This window comes from Trichechus manatus, unplaced genomic scaffold, assembly GCF_000243295.1.
Source record: "Trichechus manatus latirostris isolate Lorelei unplaced genomic scaffold, TriManLat1.0 scaffold00127, whole genome shotgun sequence".
Taxonomy (NCBI): domain Eukaryota; kingdom Metazoa; phylum Chordata; class Mammalia; order Sirenia; family Trichechidae; genus Trichechus; species Trichechus manatus.
Genome location: NW_004444063.1, coordinates 7,545,252 through 7,563,059, shown reverse-complemented (window position 1 = coordinate 7,563,059; position 17,808 = coordinate 7,545,252). Strand labels below are relative to the sequence as shown.

The 17,808-nt window shown below is 36.8% G+C and overlaps 1 protein-coding gene across 9 annotated transcripts in view; it reads right to left on the bottom strand.

Annotated features, from left to right (window-relative positions):
• RAPGEF6 (Rap guanine nucleotide exchange factor 6) overlaps positions 1 to 17,808 on the bottom strand; it is a 266,914-nt gene that overhangs the window by 44,374 nt on the left and 204,732 nt on the right. For all 9 annotated transcript variants that reach the window (XM_004384759.2, XM_023739016.1, XM_023739009.1 and 6 more), the window contains 3 exons: positions 16,336 to 16,493; positions 7,054 to 7,294; positions 5,415 to 5,798 (listed from right to left, as the gene is read on the bottom strand). In XM_004384759.2, the coding sequence (XP_004384816.1) occupies positions 5,415 to 5,798; positions 7,054 to 7,294; positions 16,336 to 16,493 (783 nt within the window). The remainder of the gene's footprint in view (positions 1 to 5,414; positions 5,799 to 7,053; positions 7,295 to 16,335; positions 16,494 to 17,808) is intronic.

The following is a 17,808-nucleotide window of genomic DNA, read 5'->3' as shown; positions in this document are numbered from 1 at the left end:
ACATGTCATGGGGTTGTTAACCATTGTCATAAAACAATCTGTGTACTGTTTAATAAGAAACTATTTGTTCTGTAAACCATCATCTAAAGTACAATAAAAAAAAATTAAAAAAAAAACGAGGCAGTTCTGTAAATACTAATTTGGAATAATCTCCAAGATAAATCAAGGTACTTTAAAATACGTTTATATACTTGCAGTAAGGGGCCCTGGTGGCACAGTGGTTAAGTGCTTGGCTGGTAACCAAAAGGTTGGCAATTCGAACCTGCCAGTCATTCTGAGGGAGAAAGATGTGGCAGTCTGTTTCTGTAAAGATTATAGCCTTGGAAATCCTATGGGGCAGTTTTTTTTGGTGGGGGGGAGTGGTATACTTGCAGTATACGTACAGTATCCTTTGAATGAAGAACTTTTAATAGTAGTTGGCTCCAGGGAGAGGAATTTGGGTGAACTGGGTTGGAGACTTTATTCTGCATACCCTTTTAGTATCTTCTGAATTTCTTCCATGTACGTGTAATCTCTACTCAAAAAAAGGTTAAAATTATTTTTTTTAAATCACAAAAAATATGCTATTTAATTCCAGCCAGAACTGACTGATTTGCCTGTGCCATCGCCACTGAAAAGAGTTAATATATCTTTATATTCTTTGACATTATATGAATACGAAATTTAAGATAAAATATAAAACAGTTATCTTTACATGAACTATGGAAACCTCCACGTCTATCAGTGTGTGGAACTCTGGGGGCTTGCGTGCTGCTGTGATGCTGCAAGCTATGCCACCAGTATTCAAATACCAGAACATTGTCTGACAGAGATCCCGAAGATGAAGCCCTTAGGTTGGAAGGCACTCAAAATACCACTGGGGAAGAGCTGCCTCCTCAAAGTAGAGTCAACCTTAATGACGTGGATGGCATCAAGCTTTCGCGACCTTCATTTGCTGATGTGGCGTGAGTCAAAATGAGAAGAAACAGCTGCAAATATCCATTAATAATCAGAACACAGACTGTACGAAGTATGAATCTAGGAAAACTGGAAATCGTCAAAAATGAAATGGAACACATAAACATCAATAACTCAGGCATTAGTGAGCTGAAATGGACTCGTATTGGCAATTCTGAATCAGACAATCCCATGGTCTACTATGCTGGGAATGACAACTTGAAGAGGAATGGCACTGCACTCATCGTAAAAAAGAACATTTCAAGATCTATCCTTAAGTACAACGCTGTCAGTGATAGGATAATATCCATACACTTACAAGGAAGGCCAGTTAATATGACTACTATTCAAATTTATGTACCACCACTAATGTCAAGCTGAAGAAATTGAAGACTTTACTTCTATAGTCTATAACTGATCAAACATGCAATCATGATGCATCGACAATTACTCGTAATTGGAAAGCAAAAGCTGGAAACAAAAGAAGGATCAGTAGTTAGAAAATACAACCTTGATGATAGAAATGATGCCAGAGACTGCATGATAGAATTTTGCAAGACCAATGACTTCTTCATTGCAAACACCTTTTTTCAACAACATAAATGGCAACTATACACATGGACCTCGCCAGATGGAATACACAGGAATCAAACTGACTACATTTATGGAAAGAGATAATGGAAAAGCTCAGTATCATCAGTGCAGTCAGAACAAGACCAGGGGCTGACTGTGGAACAGACCATCAATTGCTCATATGCAAGTGCAAGTTGAAACTGAAGAAAATTAGAACAAGTCCATGAGAGCCAAAGTATGATCTTGAGTATATCCCACCTGAATTTAGAGATCATCTCAAGAATAGAGTTGAAGCACTGAACACTAATGACCAAAGACCAGATGAGTTGTGGAAAGACATCAAGGACATTATACGTGAAGAAAGCAAGAAGTCATTAAAAAGACAGGAAAGAAAGAAAAGACCAAAATGGATGTCAGAAGAGATCCTGAAACTTGGTCTTGAATGTCGAGCACCTAAAGCAAAAGGAAGAAATGATGAAGTAAAAGCACTGAATGGAAGATTTCAAAGCGCAGCTTGAGAAGACAAAGGAAACTATTATGATGACATGTCAAAGACCTGAGTTAGAAAACCAAAAGGGAAGAACATGCTCGGCATTTCTCAAGCTGAAAGAAATGAAGAAAAAATTCAAGCCTCAAGTTGCAATAGTGAAGGATTCTATGGGTAAAATAACTGAATGATGCAGGAAGCATCAAACATGGAAGGAATATACAGAGTCACTGTACCAAAAAGAATTGATCGATATTCAATCATTTCAGGAGGAAGCACATGATCAAAAACTGATGGTTCTGAAGGAAGAAGTTCATGCTGCACTGAAGGCACTGGCGAAAAACAAGGCTTCAGGAAATGAGAGAATACAAATTGAGATGTTTCAACAAATGGATGCAGCACTGGAGGTGCTTACTCACCTATGCCAAAAAATTTGGAAGACAGCTACCTTGACAACCAACTGGAAGAGATCCATATTTACGCCTATTCCAAAGAAAGATGATCCAACCGAATGGGGAAATTACTGAACAGTATAATTAATATCACATGCAAATAAAATTTTGCTAAAGATCATTCAAAAGCAGTTGCAGCAATACATCAACAAGGAACTGCCAGAAATTCAAGCCATATTCAGAAAAGGATGTGAAACCAAGGTTATCATTGCTGATGTCAGATGGACCCTGGCTGAAAGCAGAGAATACCAGAAAGATGTTTACCTGTGCTTTACTGACTATGAAAAGGCAGTCGAGTATGCAGATCATAACAAATTATGGATAACACTGTCAAGAATGGGAATTCCAGAACACTTAATTGTGCTCATGAGGAATCTGTACATACATAGATCAAGAGGCAGTCGTTCGAACAGCACAAGGCGGTATCGCATGGTTTAAAGTCAAGAAAGGTGTGCATCAGGGTTGTATCCTTTCACTATAATTATTCATTCTGTATGCCGAACAAATAATCCGAGAAGCTGGACTATAAGAAGAAGAAAGGGGCATCAGGATTGTAAGAAGGCTCATTAACAACCTGCCATTGGCAGATGACACAACCTTGCCTGCTGAAACTGAAGAGGACTTGAAGCACTTACTGATGAAGATCAAAGACTACAGCCTTCAGTATGGATTACACCTCAACCCAAAGAAAACAAAAATTCTCACAACTGGACCAATAAGTAACATCATGATAAACGGAGAGAGGACTGAAGTTGTCAAGGATTTCATTTTACTTGGATCCACAATCACTACCCATGGAAGCAGCAGTCAAGAAATCAAACGATGCACTGCATTGGGCAAATCTGCTGCAAAAGACCTCTCTGGTGTGTTAAAAAGCAAAGATATCACTTTTAAAGACTGAGGTGCGCCTGAACCAAGCCACAGTGTTTTCAGTCACTTCATATGCATATGCATGCGAAAGCTGGGCAATGAATAAGAAGACTGAAGGAGAATTGACGTCTTTGAGTTATGGTGTTGGCGAAGAATACTGAATATACCACGGACTGCCAAAAGAACAAACAAATCTGTCCTGGAAGTACAGGCAGAATGCTCCTTAGAAGCGAGGATGGTGAGACTTTGTCTCACATACTTTGGACGTGTTATCAGGAGGGACCAGTCCCTGGAGAACATCGTGCTTGGTAATGTAGAGGGTCAGCAAAAAAGAAGACGACCCTCAGTGAGATGGACTGACACAGTGGCTGCAACGACTGGCTCAAGCATAACAACGATCGTGAGGATGGCACAGTGTTTCATTTTGCTGTACAGGGTTGCTGTGATTCAGAACTGACTCGATGGACCCTAACGACAACATGGAAAATGCATGTAACAAATTTTTTTTTTTTTAAAAACAAAACAAACTTCTGCCTGTTAGTCAAATCCCAGCCCTTTCCTGTACTCTTCCTGGGGCTACTGACCACCACCTTGTCTCAAATCACTCTCATCCCCTAGCTTTAATAACATCATAATTGTGCTGTTCTACTATTTCTTGTATTGATCCTCCATCTCTTTGGCTGGACTCTCCTTCTCCCTTACCCCACACTGAGGATGGTCACTAAGGTATGATTTTTAGCCCTCTATCATTTTGTTCCTACACTCCCTTTTACACAGAGATCATCCACTTTCTTGGCTTTGATCAACTTTCTTCATAGGGTACTCAAAAACTAAGTCTCTAATTACCAAAACCTTTACTCAATGCTTCCTGTCTAAATAGGGTCCCTTTCTAGCCTCCTAAGTATCTATCAGTGGCATCTTTGTGGTTTTAGACCTAGTTGTTTAAAAATGTGAGATAGATGGTGTAATTCCTGTGTTTTTTTAGATGAGAAAACTGGTCCTCAGTTTTTCATTGACACACTACTGCTATGGGGGAGAGCAAGGATTCATATATAGGTACAGGTGATTCTAAAGGCCACTCCGTTAATTCAATACTATTCAATATTCCTTCTATAGCATCTAGTTCAATTGCAGCCACTGGTTAATTTCATAAAGGAGCTTCCTATTATCATGACAGACTTAAGATTAAAGAATTCCTATAAATACTCCTTTTTTTCTTTTGTAAAAGGAACAAATCATTATTAAATTCTTTGAGGTGTTGTGTATAGGTGGGATTAGTAAAATTGGAATTATACATCTATACACACACACACACACAGTCTTTTAAACGGACCAAATGATAGTCCCCTTCCCTTTAAATTAGACTTGCTTTAAATCCCTCTGTTGATCAGCAGTGTAGTGGATGAGGGTCAGAAAGAAAACAAAACAAAAACTACCTAGAATTAACTTCTCATGATGAGTTGGGAAAAAAAGATTTCAGGAGCTCATGTAACCATCTACTTCCTTCCCTGGGATTATCAACTTGGGAAGATTTTTATAATTCTGATGTCCTAGCTTGCCTGAGTGATAACACATCCAGTGATAAGTCATGTAGTGCCTGGCACACAGAAAGAGATCACCAAATGGTTGCTCTTATTATTATCACTGCTTTTGTTGTCACTGTTGTTGTTTCAAAATAGCAATTTTAAGTTAGAGCACTGATAACCACACTGTGATTTTTCAGTGTCAAATCATAATGAGGCAGGTACTTAAGAGATGTACAGTCTAAATGTCTGTTGATAAAGACCAGCCGCTGGGTACACATCCAAATAGGATATAATCACTCAAAGTGAGGGAAAGGAAGAAAAATGAGAAGGCAATCAATCACCCATACTCACCAAAAAATGTTGTTTTAAGTGAGTGATGGAAGAAATAAAAATAGAAAAAACCATTATCACCGGAAAGAAAAACATATTAAATCTAAGAATCCATTAATAACAGTGTATTAATTAAACTTTTCTTCTGGGCATTTAATACCTAAGCACAAAATCAAATTCATGCCTAATATCATGATCAAACCACATACAGCTATTTGTACCTATTCTGTATAAACTTACCTTATTATTGCAAACATGGAATTGAAGTTCTTACATTCTCGACAGTGAAGTGCAATTTTAATGAAAAGTTTAATAATCTTCATTCGTTTGAGCTGATTTGATTCAGTTAAAATTTCTGAGGCAACCCAAAATGTTTCTTGGTTTACAATGTCCTCAAACTCTTTCAAGTGAGTATTTCCTGTTTTGGAATCCAACTTAAAAAGGTCGTCAATGTATTCAGTAGGCTCAATATTTCTAAACAAATCGAAGTCTCTCATTGATAGCTGGGTGGCCATCTCAATGGTACTCAGCTGCAGCATGGATAGTTGGCTTTCCTTAACTAGTTCCTGTGCATCTTCATCTGAGCATAACGTTTCTGTTTCCATGTTATTCTTTAAATAATACCTAAAAAAGAAAAAAATTATGTTTATAATTTTATATTTATAAAAGTACTTTTCCTCTTTATTATTGTCAAAATATCAATTTTAATTTTACTGTTAACAACTTTTAGTCCTAAATGTTAGCATATTCACTTACAAAGGCAATGGAGAATTAAGATTTTAAATGAAAAGGGCTTTTCTGCCATTTGATGTCTATTTTTTTTTTTAAATCTTTTTAATTGCGCTTTAGGTGAAAGTCTGCAGCTCAAATTAGTTTCTCATACAAAAATTTATGTACACATTGTTATGCGACCCTAGTTGCTATCCCTATAATGTGACAGCACACCTCCCTTTTCCACTCTGGATTTCCCGTGTCCATTCAACCAGCCCCTGTCCCTTCCTGCCTTCTCATCTCACCTCTGGACAGGAGCTGCCCTTTCAGTCTTGTGTCTCTACTTGAACTAAGAAGCACACTCTTCACGAGTATTATTTTATGTTTTATAGTCCAGTCTAATCTGTCTCTGAAGAGGTGGCTTTGGGAATGGTTTTAGTTCTGGGCCAACAGAGAGTCTGGGGGCCATGTCTTCTGGGGTTCCTCTAGTCTCAGCATTTAACATCTTCTGTTTTAAAGAGTGAATTGGGCTCACTATAAAGATTAAATTATTCTCAAAGAAAATATCCAGAGTAAAAAAACCAACCAACAAAACAACCCTCCCCCCACAGCAAATGTACTATCAAAAGAATCTTCAAATGATTTTCAGAGCACATTTAAATAATTTAAAATTTTTTCCTGTACAGGAAAAGGAAAACTAGTTAGAAAAAGAACTGTGAAAATTATAACTTCTTTCGCCCAAAGTACATATTGGTCATAGTAAAAAGAAATTTATATATTAATACATACAGATACTCAGATACATATAAAGATATGTATCACCCAGTTTCCTAATCTGTAAAAAACAGATTGGACTGTATCAGTGATTCGAAGATTTTATTTTAGTAGAGGTGCTAAAATAATTTAGCAAGCTGCCTGCCTTTTCTTTCATTCTCCTACTTCGGGGTAGAAGTTATGAGTGCTAACATCCTAAGGTTCTATTTATATCATTATGGAAACAAGAACAGTTGGGAAAAAGAAAACAACAAAACTAAAAAACAACCCTACTCCCCTTTTCGAGAACTTGGTGACTCTAAAAACATGATGTTTCTACTTAAAATATCCATTTTGACAGGGGTTCTAAACAGCACATGTCCAAACAAGCATATTCACTAATAAGTACATTCACCTTCCATTAAGCTGAATCCTATCAGCTAATTTGGAGAACTGGTCCGGAAGTCTTCTCTGTTTTATGACGCCCTCAGGAGTAACAGAAACTTCACAGAGAGAATATGTGTCCGATGCACCAGTCAAACCAAACTCATGAACAGCATGACAGACTACTTCTTTAGCTGTAGTGTCTTTACTGATGATAATGTAGCAACTTTGTTGATCTGCTTTGAAAACTTTTATAACTTGATCAGGAATATCTATATAAATACAAAGATGTGCCTTGTTATTTTCAAGAAAATTAACTTTTAACTCTTCAAAAAAGCAACTGATGAAATACTAACATGTTCACAGAAAAAGAAAAATACTGGGATCATACTACACATATCATTTGGAAGCCACATTTTCTTTCATTTAATAAATATAAACACTTCTTATACCACTGAGTATCCTACAAAACAATTCTTAATGGAGCAAAGTACTCCATAATGTGTATTTTTTAATTATTTGTGGTAAAAATACATTAAGAAAACATTTGCCAAATTCAACATTTTTCACATGTACAATTCAGTAACATTGATTATGTTCATCATGTTGTGCAACTATCACCACTATCTGTTTACAAATTATTCCATCACCATTAAGAGAAATTCATTGCCCTCCAAGCACTGACTCCTCAGTCTTCCCCTCCCTTCCACCTGGTAACCACTAATAAACTTTGGTTCTATACATTTGCCTCTTTCATATAAGTGAGATCATACAATATTTGTCCTTTTGTGACTAACTTATTTTACTCAGGATATTTTCAAGACTGATCCATGTTGTAGCATGTATTAGGACTTCATTTCTCTTTATGAAAGAGTAATGTTACATTGTACATATACATATATGCCACATTTTATCCATTCATCTGTTGATGGACATTTAGTTCCCACCTTTTGGCTATTGTGAATACTGCTGCAATGAACACTGATATACAACTTTCTGTTTCTGTTCCTGCTTTCAACTATTTTGGGTATACACCTAGATTGGCATTGCTAGGTCATATGGTAGTTTCTATGTTTGAGGAACTGCCAGACTTTTTCCCACAGTAGCTGTACCATTTTGCATTCCCACCAATAATGGATGAGTGTTCCAATGTCTCCACATCCTTGCCTACACCTGTTATTTTCCATATTTTTGATCATAGCCATTCTAGTGGTATCTTATTGTGGTTTTGATCTGTATCTCTCTAATGACTAATAAGGAGCCCTGGTGGCGGAGTAGTTGGTTAAGCGCTTGGTTGCTAACTAAAAGGTCGGTGGTTCGAACCTATTAGCTGCTCCATGGGAGAAAAGATGTGGCAGTCTGCTTCCATAAGATTACAGCCTTGGACAACCTATGGGGCAGTTCTACTCTGCTCTACTGGGTCATCATGAATCAGAATAGAATCCAGGGCAATAGGCTTAATGACTAATGATGTTAAGCATTTTTTCATGTGCTTGTTGGCCATTTGTATATCCTCTTTAGTGAAATGTTTATTTAATTCCTTTGCCCACTTTTGATTGGGTTGTCGGTCTTTTTGTTAAGCTCATAATAGTATCTCACATATTTAAATTATCTAAATATTTAATACTAGACATTTCGGATGCTTACCATTTTCCTACATTATAAATAATAAGACTTCTCTCTAAAGCAGATAAACCCTTGCAGACAATCTTATTACTTCCTCAGATAAAAAATCCCGATAAAGAGAACTGCTGACTTAGAGGGCATGCATATTTTAAAGTTTTTTTGAAATATACTGCCAAACTCTTCTCCAGAGAGGTTATTTTATAATTCTAGAGTATATAAGCCAATTGTTCATATTCTTACCAAACTGTGTATTCAATAATGCTTTCTTCCCTGATTTTGAAAGCCACTCCCTCCTTCCCCCCAAATACTTCATTGTTGTATTTTCCATTTCTCTGGTTACTGGTGAAGTTCAGTGACTGGTATTATTTAATGAACTGTTAGTATTTTTTTCTTTTTCAAAATAATGTTTGGTATGCTGTATGCTTTTTCCTACTGAACTATACTAGAAGCCAACATGTACAAAGTCTACTATAAAGTGGCAAATGTTTTTCCAATTTTCATATTCTACTGTTTATTATATTTGAAAACACAAAAATACTGTAAATATTCATGTGGTTAAATATCTCAATCTTTGCCTTTGTGATTTTTGTTATTAGGAGGTAAGCTCCACCTCGAGATAAATGTTCACATGATATACATATGTAGATAATGATTTTTCTGACTTGTTCTTTTTTTTTTCCCCTATCATATGACTGTAACTTCCAAAATAATGCCCAATGTGATGACAGCAGGCTACGTTTTAACGTAACCAAAAAAGTGATCTGATAGCACGAACAAAGCTAAAATTTTCCCTATGATAATAAATCATTGATATAAAAATTATTATGTTTAATTAGGAAGAATTTACTAGTGTGATCTTTTTTTGGGGGGTGATGACTACAGTAGGATTGAGTTGGGTAGATTTGGGTGGCTCAAGGTATTGTACACTGCTTGCTTGGCATTACCTTCTTAGCGTTATATATGTTAACTTTTAGAGAAAAGACAAATTAATCTCAAAATCACAAGAGGTATAGTCTTCTGTTTGTCCTAGCTAAAAGAAAGGAGTAATGGAATAAATATGGCAGGAAATAATTTCACAGAATATGGTCCCTTCCCGTGCATCCCTTCCCAAAGCTTGGGGACAAATAAAGACAGAGATTGATTCCCTGGATTGGAAGGTTCAGCTGAATATATATGAATACAATTGCAGGAAGAATGAGCCTTAGCCAACAGATGTTGAATATTCTAGGTCCACTGGCAAGCTGAAAGCAGACTGCTTCATTTGTTCAGGTCCTTTTTAAAGATGTTTGCATCAAGCTGTCCAACCTTGGTGTATTCAAACATTTGAATAATCAAATGCCTCCTGCTCCTTCTAATGAGTCAGTCCTTAGTGTGCTGCTGACATAATCAGGTTTATGAATTTACCAAGCTTAAGGTCAGACTCCTTTATGATTCACCAAAATCAGAGATACTCCCTTGCCCTAGAAAATGATTGCAACCAGATGGAAATTTCGGTTTGCCAAGAGAAAGATTCTGGACAAAAGGGTTTCACCCTTTTAACTCTATAAAAAAGTGTCAAAAAATATGGTTTGCACTCAACTACTAACCTAAAGGTTAGTGGTTCAAACTCACCCAGCAGCGATGCAGAAGGCCTGGCAGTTTCCTTCCATAAAGATTACAGCCAAGAAAACCTTATGGAGCAGCTCTACTCTGTAACACATGGGGCTGCCATGAGTTGAACTGACTCGACAGCATTGAGATTTTTTTTTTGTATTGTTCCTATCCTCTTCATGAAAATCGGTCTCAATGTTCTGGGGCTCTAGAATTGGATGAGTTCATTAGATCTCTGGGGGCTGACCTTGGGGGAGGCTAGGGAGATGTTCTGGTCCCTTTATTACTTTCCTCAGAGAAATTTAATCACAAAGAGGGCTAAGGAATTTGTACACATTTCATGTTTTCTTCTCTTGTGGCTGATATACTGTAACATCTTTTGGGAAGGAACAGAGTTGTGTATCTTGCTAAATAGCAGAACAAAGTCAGTCTGTAAAAGCCATCTGTTTCCCGTGAGAAGGACAAAATGTTATGTAGTCACATAAGAGGGATTCAGGAATCACAAATCAGTGCCTTTAGAACAGATTTCAAAAATGAAATGATCCAAAACCCAAAAAACTCACTGCCATACAGTCAATTCCAACTCACAGTGACTCTCTAGGACAGAGAACTGCTTCACAGGGCTGCAAAGGCTGTAATCTTTAAGGAAGCAGACTGCCACATCTTTCTCACTGAGCAGCTGGTGGGTTTGAACTGCCAACCTTTCAGTTGGCAGCCAAGTGCTTTAACCACTGAGTCACTTTGTTAAGGTAATGAAAATCTTTCAGGAGGCATTAGATGGAAAAAATTTCTCTACGTTGATACACCAGTGTCAGTGTAGGCCTCTTTTTCTATTTTAGAATTGTTACATATATACTACAAACATTATTTGTTGTTAGTGGGAGAACATCATAGATGCCAAGCATAATACTTGGCACATGGCAGACACTCAAATGTTAACTGATTAGATGGTTAGAATAAAGGAGAATCAAGGAGAAATGATCCAATTATCTCAAATTTTAGGCATGAAGCTAAAACATACATAAGAATACAATCCAGTAAGGGCAAACAGATACTTCAAAAAACTCTTGGAGGAGTATATCATTTATTAGTCTTGTGATTTATAGTTCATTAATAAAATTCTTATATACTATATAAATTAATTCAATATGAAGCTCAGATAACTGGACTTTCAACCTAAAGACATAATTTCTAGAGTGCTAACTATAATCTTATATAAGTAAAATGAAAAAAAGAAGAGAGAGATAGCCGAAGGATGCATATATTGAATTTGAGATTACACTAAAAACAGGACATTTTAGATATTTAAAGTAATCTTAAAAAAAAACCTGTTCCTTTAGTCTGCTTTCAACTGCTAATCACTCAACGAATATTTATTGAGTACCTGGTTAACGTGCCAACCAGTGTTGCAGATGATAGAGTGATAAATGAGACAGACAAGCTCCTTGCTCTCAGGGGATTTGCTTAAATTCAAAAGAGTAAGGAGTGGCTGAAGGAAAACAGACAATAATCAAGTAAATAAGACAATGTGGACAATGAAAAGTGCCATAAAACAAATGTAGAGTAATAGTATAATGGTATAGATCAGGGATTGGTGAATTTGTTCTATAAAAGATCAGATAGTAAATACTTTAGGCTTTCCAGGTCAAAAGGCAATGATATTTTGTAGGTACTTACATAACAAGAGAGAAAACAGATATCCACAATTTTTTTTTATTGATGAAATTCAAAATATAATAATGAAAAGCCTTTACATAAAACATGCAAAGATATGTTAACACAGAGATTTAGGCAACACTGTAAAGGCCGGTTAACGGGACTATGTGGTTAAATGGAATACTATCAGCTGTTTAAAAATTTGGTAGACTATGCTGACATAGAAAAGCATTTATGGTATATTGTTATGTGAAATGGGTAAGAGGCAGAAAAGTTTAACATCTCATGGAGTGAAGAGAATGGAATGCACATTTTATGTGCACTGAAATTTCTGGAAGGATATATGAATAATTTAACAGTTGTTAATCCTGGGGAGCAGAGTTAACTGAGTGGTGGTTCAGTGGTAGAAATCTCACCTTCCATGCAGGAGCCCGGGGTTTGCTTCCTGGCCAATGCTCCTCAAGCCCAGCCACTACCTGGCCATTACAAGCTTGCATATTGCTGTAATGTTAGTGTAGAGCTTCCACACTAAGACAGACTAAAAAGAAAGGCCTGGCAATTTACTTTCAAAAAATCAGCCAAGGAAAATCTTCTGGATCACAACGGTCTGATCCTATTGTGCATGGGGTCACCATGAGTTGGGGGTGACTCGACAGCAGCTAACAACAACAATCATTCTGGGAGTAGAGACTTTTATATTCTATACTTTCTCTATGAGTTGGAATCGACTTGATGGCAATGGGTTTTATACTTTCTCTACAGTCTAAATTTTTTAAAACTATGATTGTGTTCTTTTATAATTTAAAAACTAGTTAAAATAACCTAGAATTGTAATGCAGAAAGAACATGAAGTTTACTACAGTAAAGAAATCCAATAAAAGGTTGGTATAATTAAATAAAAAAGAATAAGCAAAAAGTTCTATATGGAGACTCAGGGGGAAAAAAAAAATCAACTTCAAATTCCTTTTAGCCACACTCTGAAGTCTTTTAGGCCTCATCTTGTATTAGGTCAAAATTCCAAAAAATTCTTCACAAGTTGTAGAAAAGTATGAATACTCTGATTTTATATATATGTGCATAAAAAGGTATATATTCAAAGAAAATGACTAAAAGGACATGCCAGTTAACACTGGCTACTTTCTTTGTAAGTGGACAGAAAAGCTTTGCTTCCTACTTCATACAATTCTTAATCATTTGACTTTTTAAAACTAAAATACTATACACAAACATGAGCAATAGAATGCCATCTTCACAATACTTACAGTAAAAACCAACAGCTGTAGGCAGCAAAAACAAAGCAAAACCATAAAAAAGTCAGTAATCAAAAGCAAACTATTAAACAGTTCTACAGCCTTACCTCCACTTTCTTTTTGATCTAAAAATAACATTAAACAAGCAGCATAAACATAGCTGAGCTCAAGATTGATAAAGTGCTGTCATATATAATTTAAAGAAGCTGAATTTGGAATTAATTGGCAATGTATAAATATTTTATGCAAGAATAAGCATAAACAGCACCACCACCAGGTAAAAGGCCTTTCATAAGACTGCACTTTTGGGGGGCTTAAACATACTTTATAACTTAAATTCCTATCACATACGTGTTCATTTATATTACAGGTATGAGCCTAATGTTGCAGACTCAACCTTATCAGACTTTCCTCTGAATAGATTTTAAAAGCGCAACTACAGTCTTTTAACAGATGCTTTCAAGGAGAGAACTACGCAGTCAATATGAAATCAAGCTGAGCAACACCTCATTTTCAGAGGTCTGAGTTTCAGCTCCATGGGGCTTACAGTTTCTAAATTTTAATAATTCCAACCTCTCCCCTTTGTACTCTCAGTTAAATCCTAACCTACTCCTCTCTCTTCTCCCTACCCCTACTTCCCGGCCCCCACTTCTACATATGCCTACGGCAAAAACACAGCACTAAAAATCATTAAATCTATAAATCTCATGTCCCTAAATACTTGTCTTATGAAAGTATGCGTATTTAGTTTGGGCTTTGGTAGTATGAAATATTTCATTTGTGGGCCTTCTATGTAGTACGAGAAGTACTGCTGCAGAATGCACAAAGACATGGAAATAAATTCCTATGATATCACATGACAAGCAATATAAGAGAGACAACAAAAATGTGCTGGGATTGCTGAAAAAGGAGGGACTGTGCATCAGAGGGATCTAGGCTTCTTAGGTGAAGTGACTTTTGAGCGAAGCTCTGAGGAATGAGCAAAAGTTCACCTGATACGCAAGGAGAGAAGAGTACCACAGGCGGTGAACAGCATGGTCAAAGAAAGGGGGTTCTGAAGGTACACGCCATACTCAGGAAAGAAGGATGAAGTAATAGTGGGGAGAAACGCAGAATAGGAGACTAGAAAGGAGGTTTATAAATAATGCTGTGGAGGGTAAGCACCGACAGTTACTAAGTTATTGTCTTTCGGCTCTAGACCCACTTATACTCTGCCTTATGATGCTGGGGCTGAGACTGTGCAAACCACATTTCTTCTTTGCTAGCTGTCTCCCTCTTAGGTTCTGTCAACAGGCGGCACCGGAGGTAGACTGCAAGGCTAAGAAGGAAGAAGGGGCTGGCTCCTTTGCTTTCTCCTATGAGCTTTTTGTTCATGCACCATTCAGGTAACACTTCTTAACCCTGGTAGTGGCATTTCTTTCACGTATCAGATGCTGAATCCAGTCTGCAGTTTTCCTGCCTCTGTGATAGCTTGGCTTTTTTACCCTTTCAGGTTAACAGTTAATTTTATATACCTTGGTAACAATTCCTTATACTAAATTCTCTGATCAAACAACTGGAGTGGATTCTGTCTCATGCTTGAACCTTGACTAATGCAGAAATCAATGAAAACTACTAAGCAAAGTAATGACTCATTAAGATCTTTGTTCTAGAAACAACTCTGGCAGCCACACAGAGTGAGATGTGTCAAAGACAGAGTATCGGGTTTAGTAATGTCTCCGGTGGTTAAGAAGCAAATGAAATAATCCAGGAAAGAAACGATGTGCAGAATGACCTACACCAAGCAGTGTATTTTATGTTAAGTCCTAGGACTTTTGTTTAAGTTGCTATAATAAAACATGAAGTTTACTACTACACTTATATTTTCTCCTTTTCTAGTACCGAGGTTTGTGTAATTGCTGGAGCTTCCTTTTTACACTAGCTGCTAGGAACCTTCTGTCAAAAATGACGCTGACCAGGGACACAATAGAAGGTCCTGGATAGAATGGGAGAAAAACAGAACAATTCAAATTCCTAAAAAAGGCCAGGCCTACTGGACCAATAGAGACTAGAGGAATCCCCAAAACTATCACCTTAAGATATCCTTTGAACTGGGCACTGAAGCTACTCCTGGAGGTCAGTCACCTTGCAGCCAAATAATAGATTGGCTTATAAAATATTATCACCCATGAGTAATGTGCTCCCTTAAGCAATCAACTATATGAGACCAAACGGTCAACATTTACCCAAAAGCAAAGATGAAAAGACAAGGAGGGGAAAGAAAGCTAGATTGATGGAAACAGAACAAATAGAATGAAAATAATGAGAATGTTGACACATTGTGAAAATTATAACCAATGTCATGGAACAATTCATATGAAAATTGTTAAATGGGAACACAATCTCCTGTGCAAACTTTCAGCTAAAACACAGTAAAATATATATATTAAAAATAAGACACTGAAACACAACTAAACCAATCTTTGTGGAAGTCTATTTTTTCCTCTTTTTTGCACCTGATTATGTATTTCAGTTTTTAATTGCATATATCTTTTACTGAAAGCCACTTCATGCTTTCAAGTGATATATATATATATAATTAATTCTCTAAAGTCAAAGCTTTTTTTCACTGTAACAAAATCTTAGATTATACAGTTAAATGACAATTCCTGTCTCTGGAAATGAACAGATGGCAGAAAAATTAACTTGGGGTCCCGCACTGAAAGTATGAACAACAATGAAAAAGATGCTACAGCACTTTGACAGAAGTACTGGACAAGATGAATAACTTTAGCTTCAGCTATTGGGAGGAAATGAGTGCTTTTAGACAATTACTAACACATTTCTATATATCACAAAGGAAGATAAGTGAGACTGCTTTTATTAAAATAATCTGCCTTATATATTCTTGCACATCCTGGATAGCATGTTTCTTGGCTAAGCAAAGTGTGTCTGCGTTCATCCCATTGCTTGGATTAGGATTACTAAATCTGTGGTCAGAGGTAGTCTCTTCTTTATGTATTTTTATTTCATTTTGGAGGAAGTACCATTTTATCTGAGATTAAAAGACAATCCTCCCTTTAGCTTTTTGTATTGAGTTCTAATGTAGAGGTGAGAGAAGAAAGCTGCATGCAAATCTAGTACTTGCTGCATGAGACTCATTTATTCACTTGGGACCAATATGGCTATATAAAATCACATACAAAAATTACCTGAAGGATTAGAGAAATCCAACATGCTGGTGGTAGGCTGCAGGAGATCTGGGCTGCTGGATGAGAGTGTTCCAGGAATTGGCATTATAGCCAGACTGTGCCTACAATGTCTTGTCCCCACAATGCTGTCATCCTGTGACTGGCTCAGGCCTCCATCACTTCAAAAGAATGTCACAAATCACTTCAAAGCATTTGAGACACTTAATAGTAAACACTTCTGTTCTCTGCGCACCGAAGCATAATAGAACCAATTCAAAGTGGTGATTTTGAAAATTAGATTAAAATATTATAACGATTTTTAAAAAGAACAGGATATCTGTAATGATGAAAATACCAATAAAAGATGTTTTTAACAATTATACTCCAATAATATTTAACTTAAACATTTCAGTAATTCTGCTGTATCATCAAGAAATAGTCATATTTACTTTCTACTTGTTTTGGTAGAGAAATTGAACCTGAGTGTTTAGGGAACCCTTGAAATCTATCGCCTTCAGTGGACACTAACACAGGCATGCCTCATTTTATTGTGCTTTGCTTTATTGTGCTTCACAGATACTGCATTTTTTACAAATTGAAGGTTTGTGGCAGCCCTGCATCGAGCAAGTCTATCAGCACTTTTTCCAATAGCATGTGCTCACTTCGTGTCTCTGTCACTTTTGGTAATTCTCTCAATGTTTTAAACTTTTTCATTATTATTATATCTGTTATAGTGATCTGTGATCAGTGATCTTTGATGTTACTACTGTAATTGTTTTGGGGGTGCCACAAACCATGCTCCTGTAAGACAGCAAACTTAATAAATGTATCTGTTCCGGCTGCTCCATCAATGGGCTGTTCCCCCGTCTCTCCCCCCGACCCCCACCCCAGGCCTCCCTATTCCCTGAGACACGACAATATTGAAATTAGGCCAATTAATAACCCTGCAATGGCCTCTAAGTGTTCAAGTGGAAGGAAGAGTCGCATGTCTCTCACTTTAAATTAAAAGCTAGAAATGATTAAGCTTAGTGAGGAAGACATGTCGAAACCTAAGACAGGCCAAAAGCTAGACCTCTTGAGCCAGTTAGCCAAGTGAAGAAATAGTAAGAGAACTATAATTAGAAGCAGACTCTGAAGATGTGATTGAACTGCTGCAATCTCACTACAAAACTTTAATGGATAGGACTTATGTCTTATGGATGAGCAAAGAAAGTGGTTTCTTGAGATGGAATCTACTCCTAGTGAAGATGCTGTCAGCATTGTTGAAATGACAACAAAGGATTTAGAATATTACATAAACTTAGTTGATAAAGCAGCAGCAGGGTTTGAGAGTACTGACTCCAATTTTGAAAGAAGTTCTACTGTGGGTAAAATGCTATCAAACAGTACTGCATGCTACAGAGAAACCTTTTGTGAAAGGAAGAGTCAATTGATGCAGCAAACTTCATTGGTGTCTTATTTTAAGAAACTGCCACAGCCACCCCAACCTTCAGC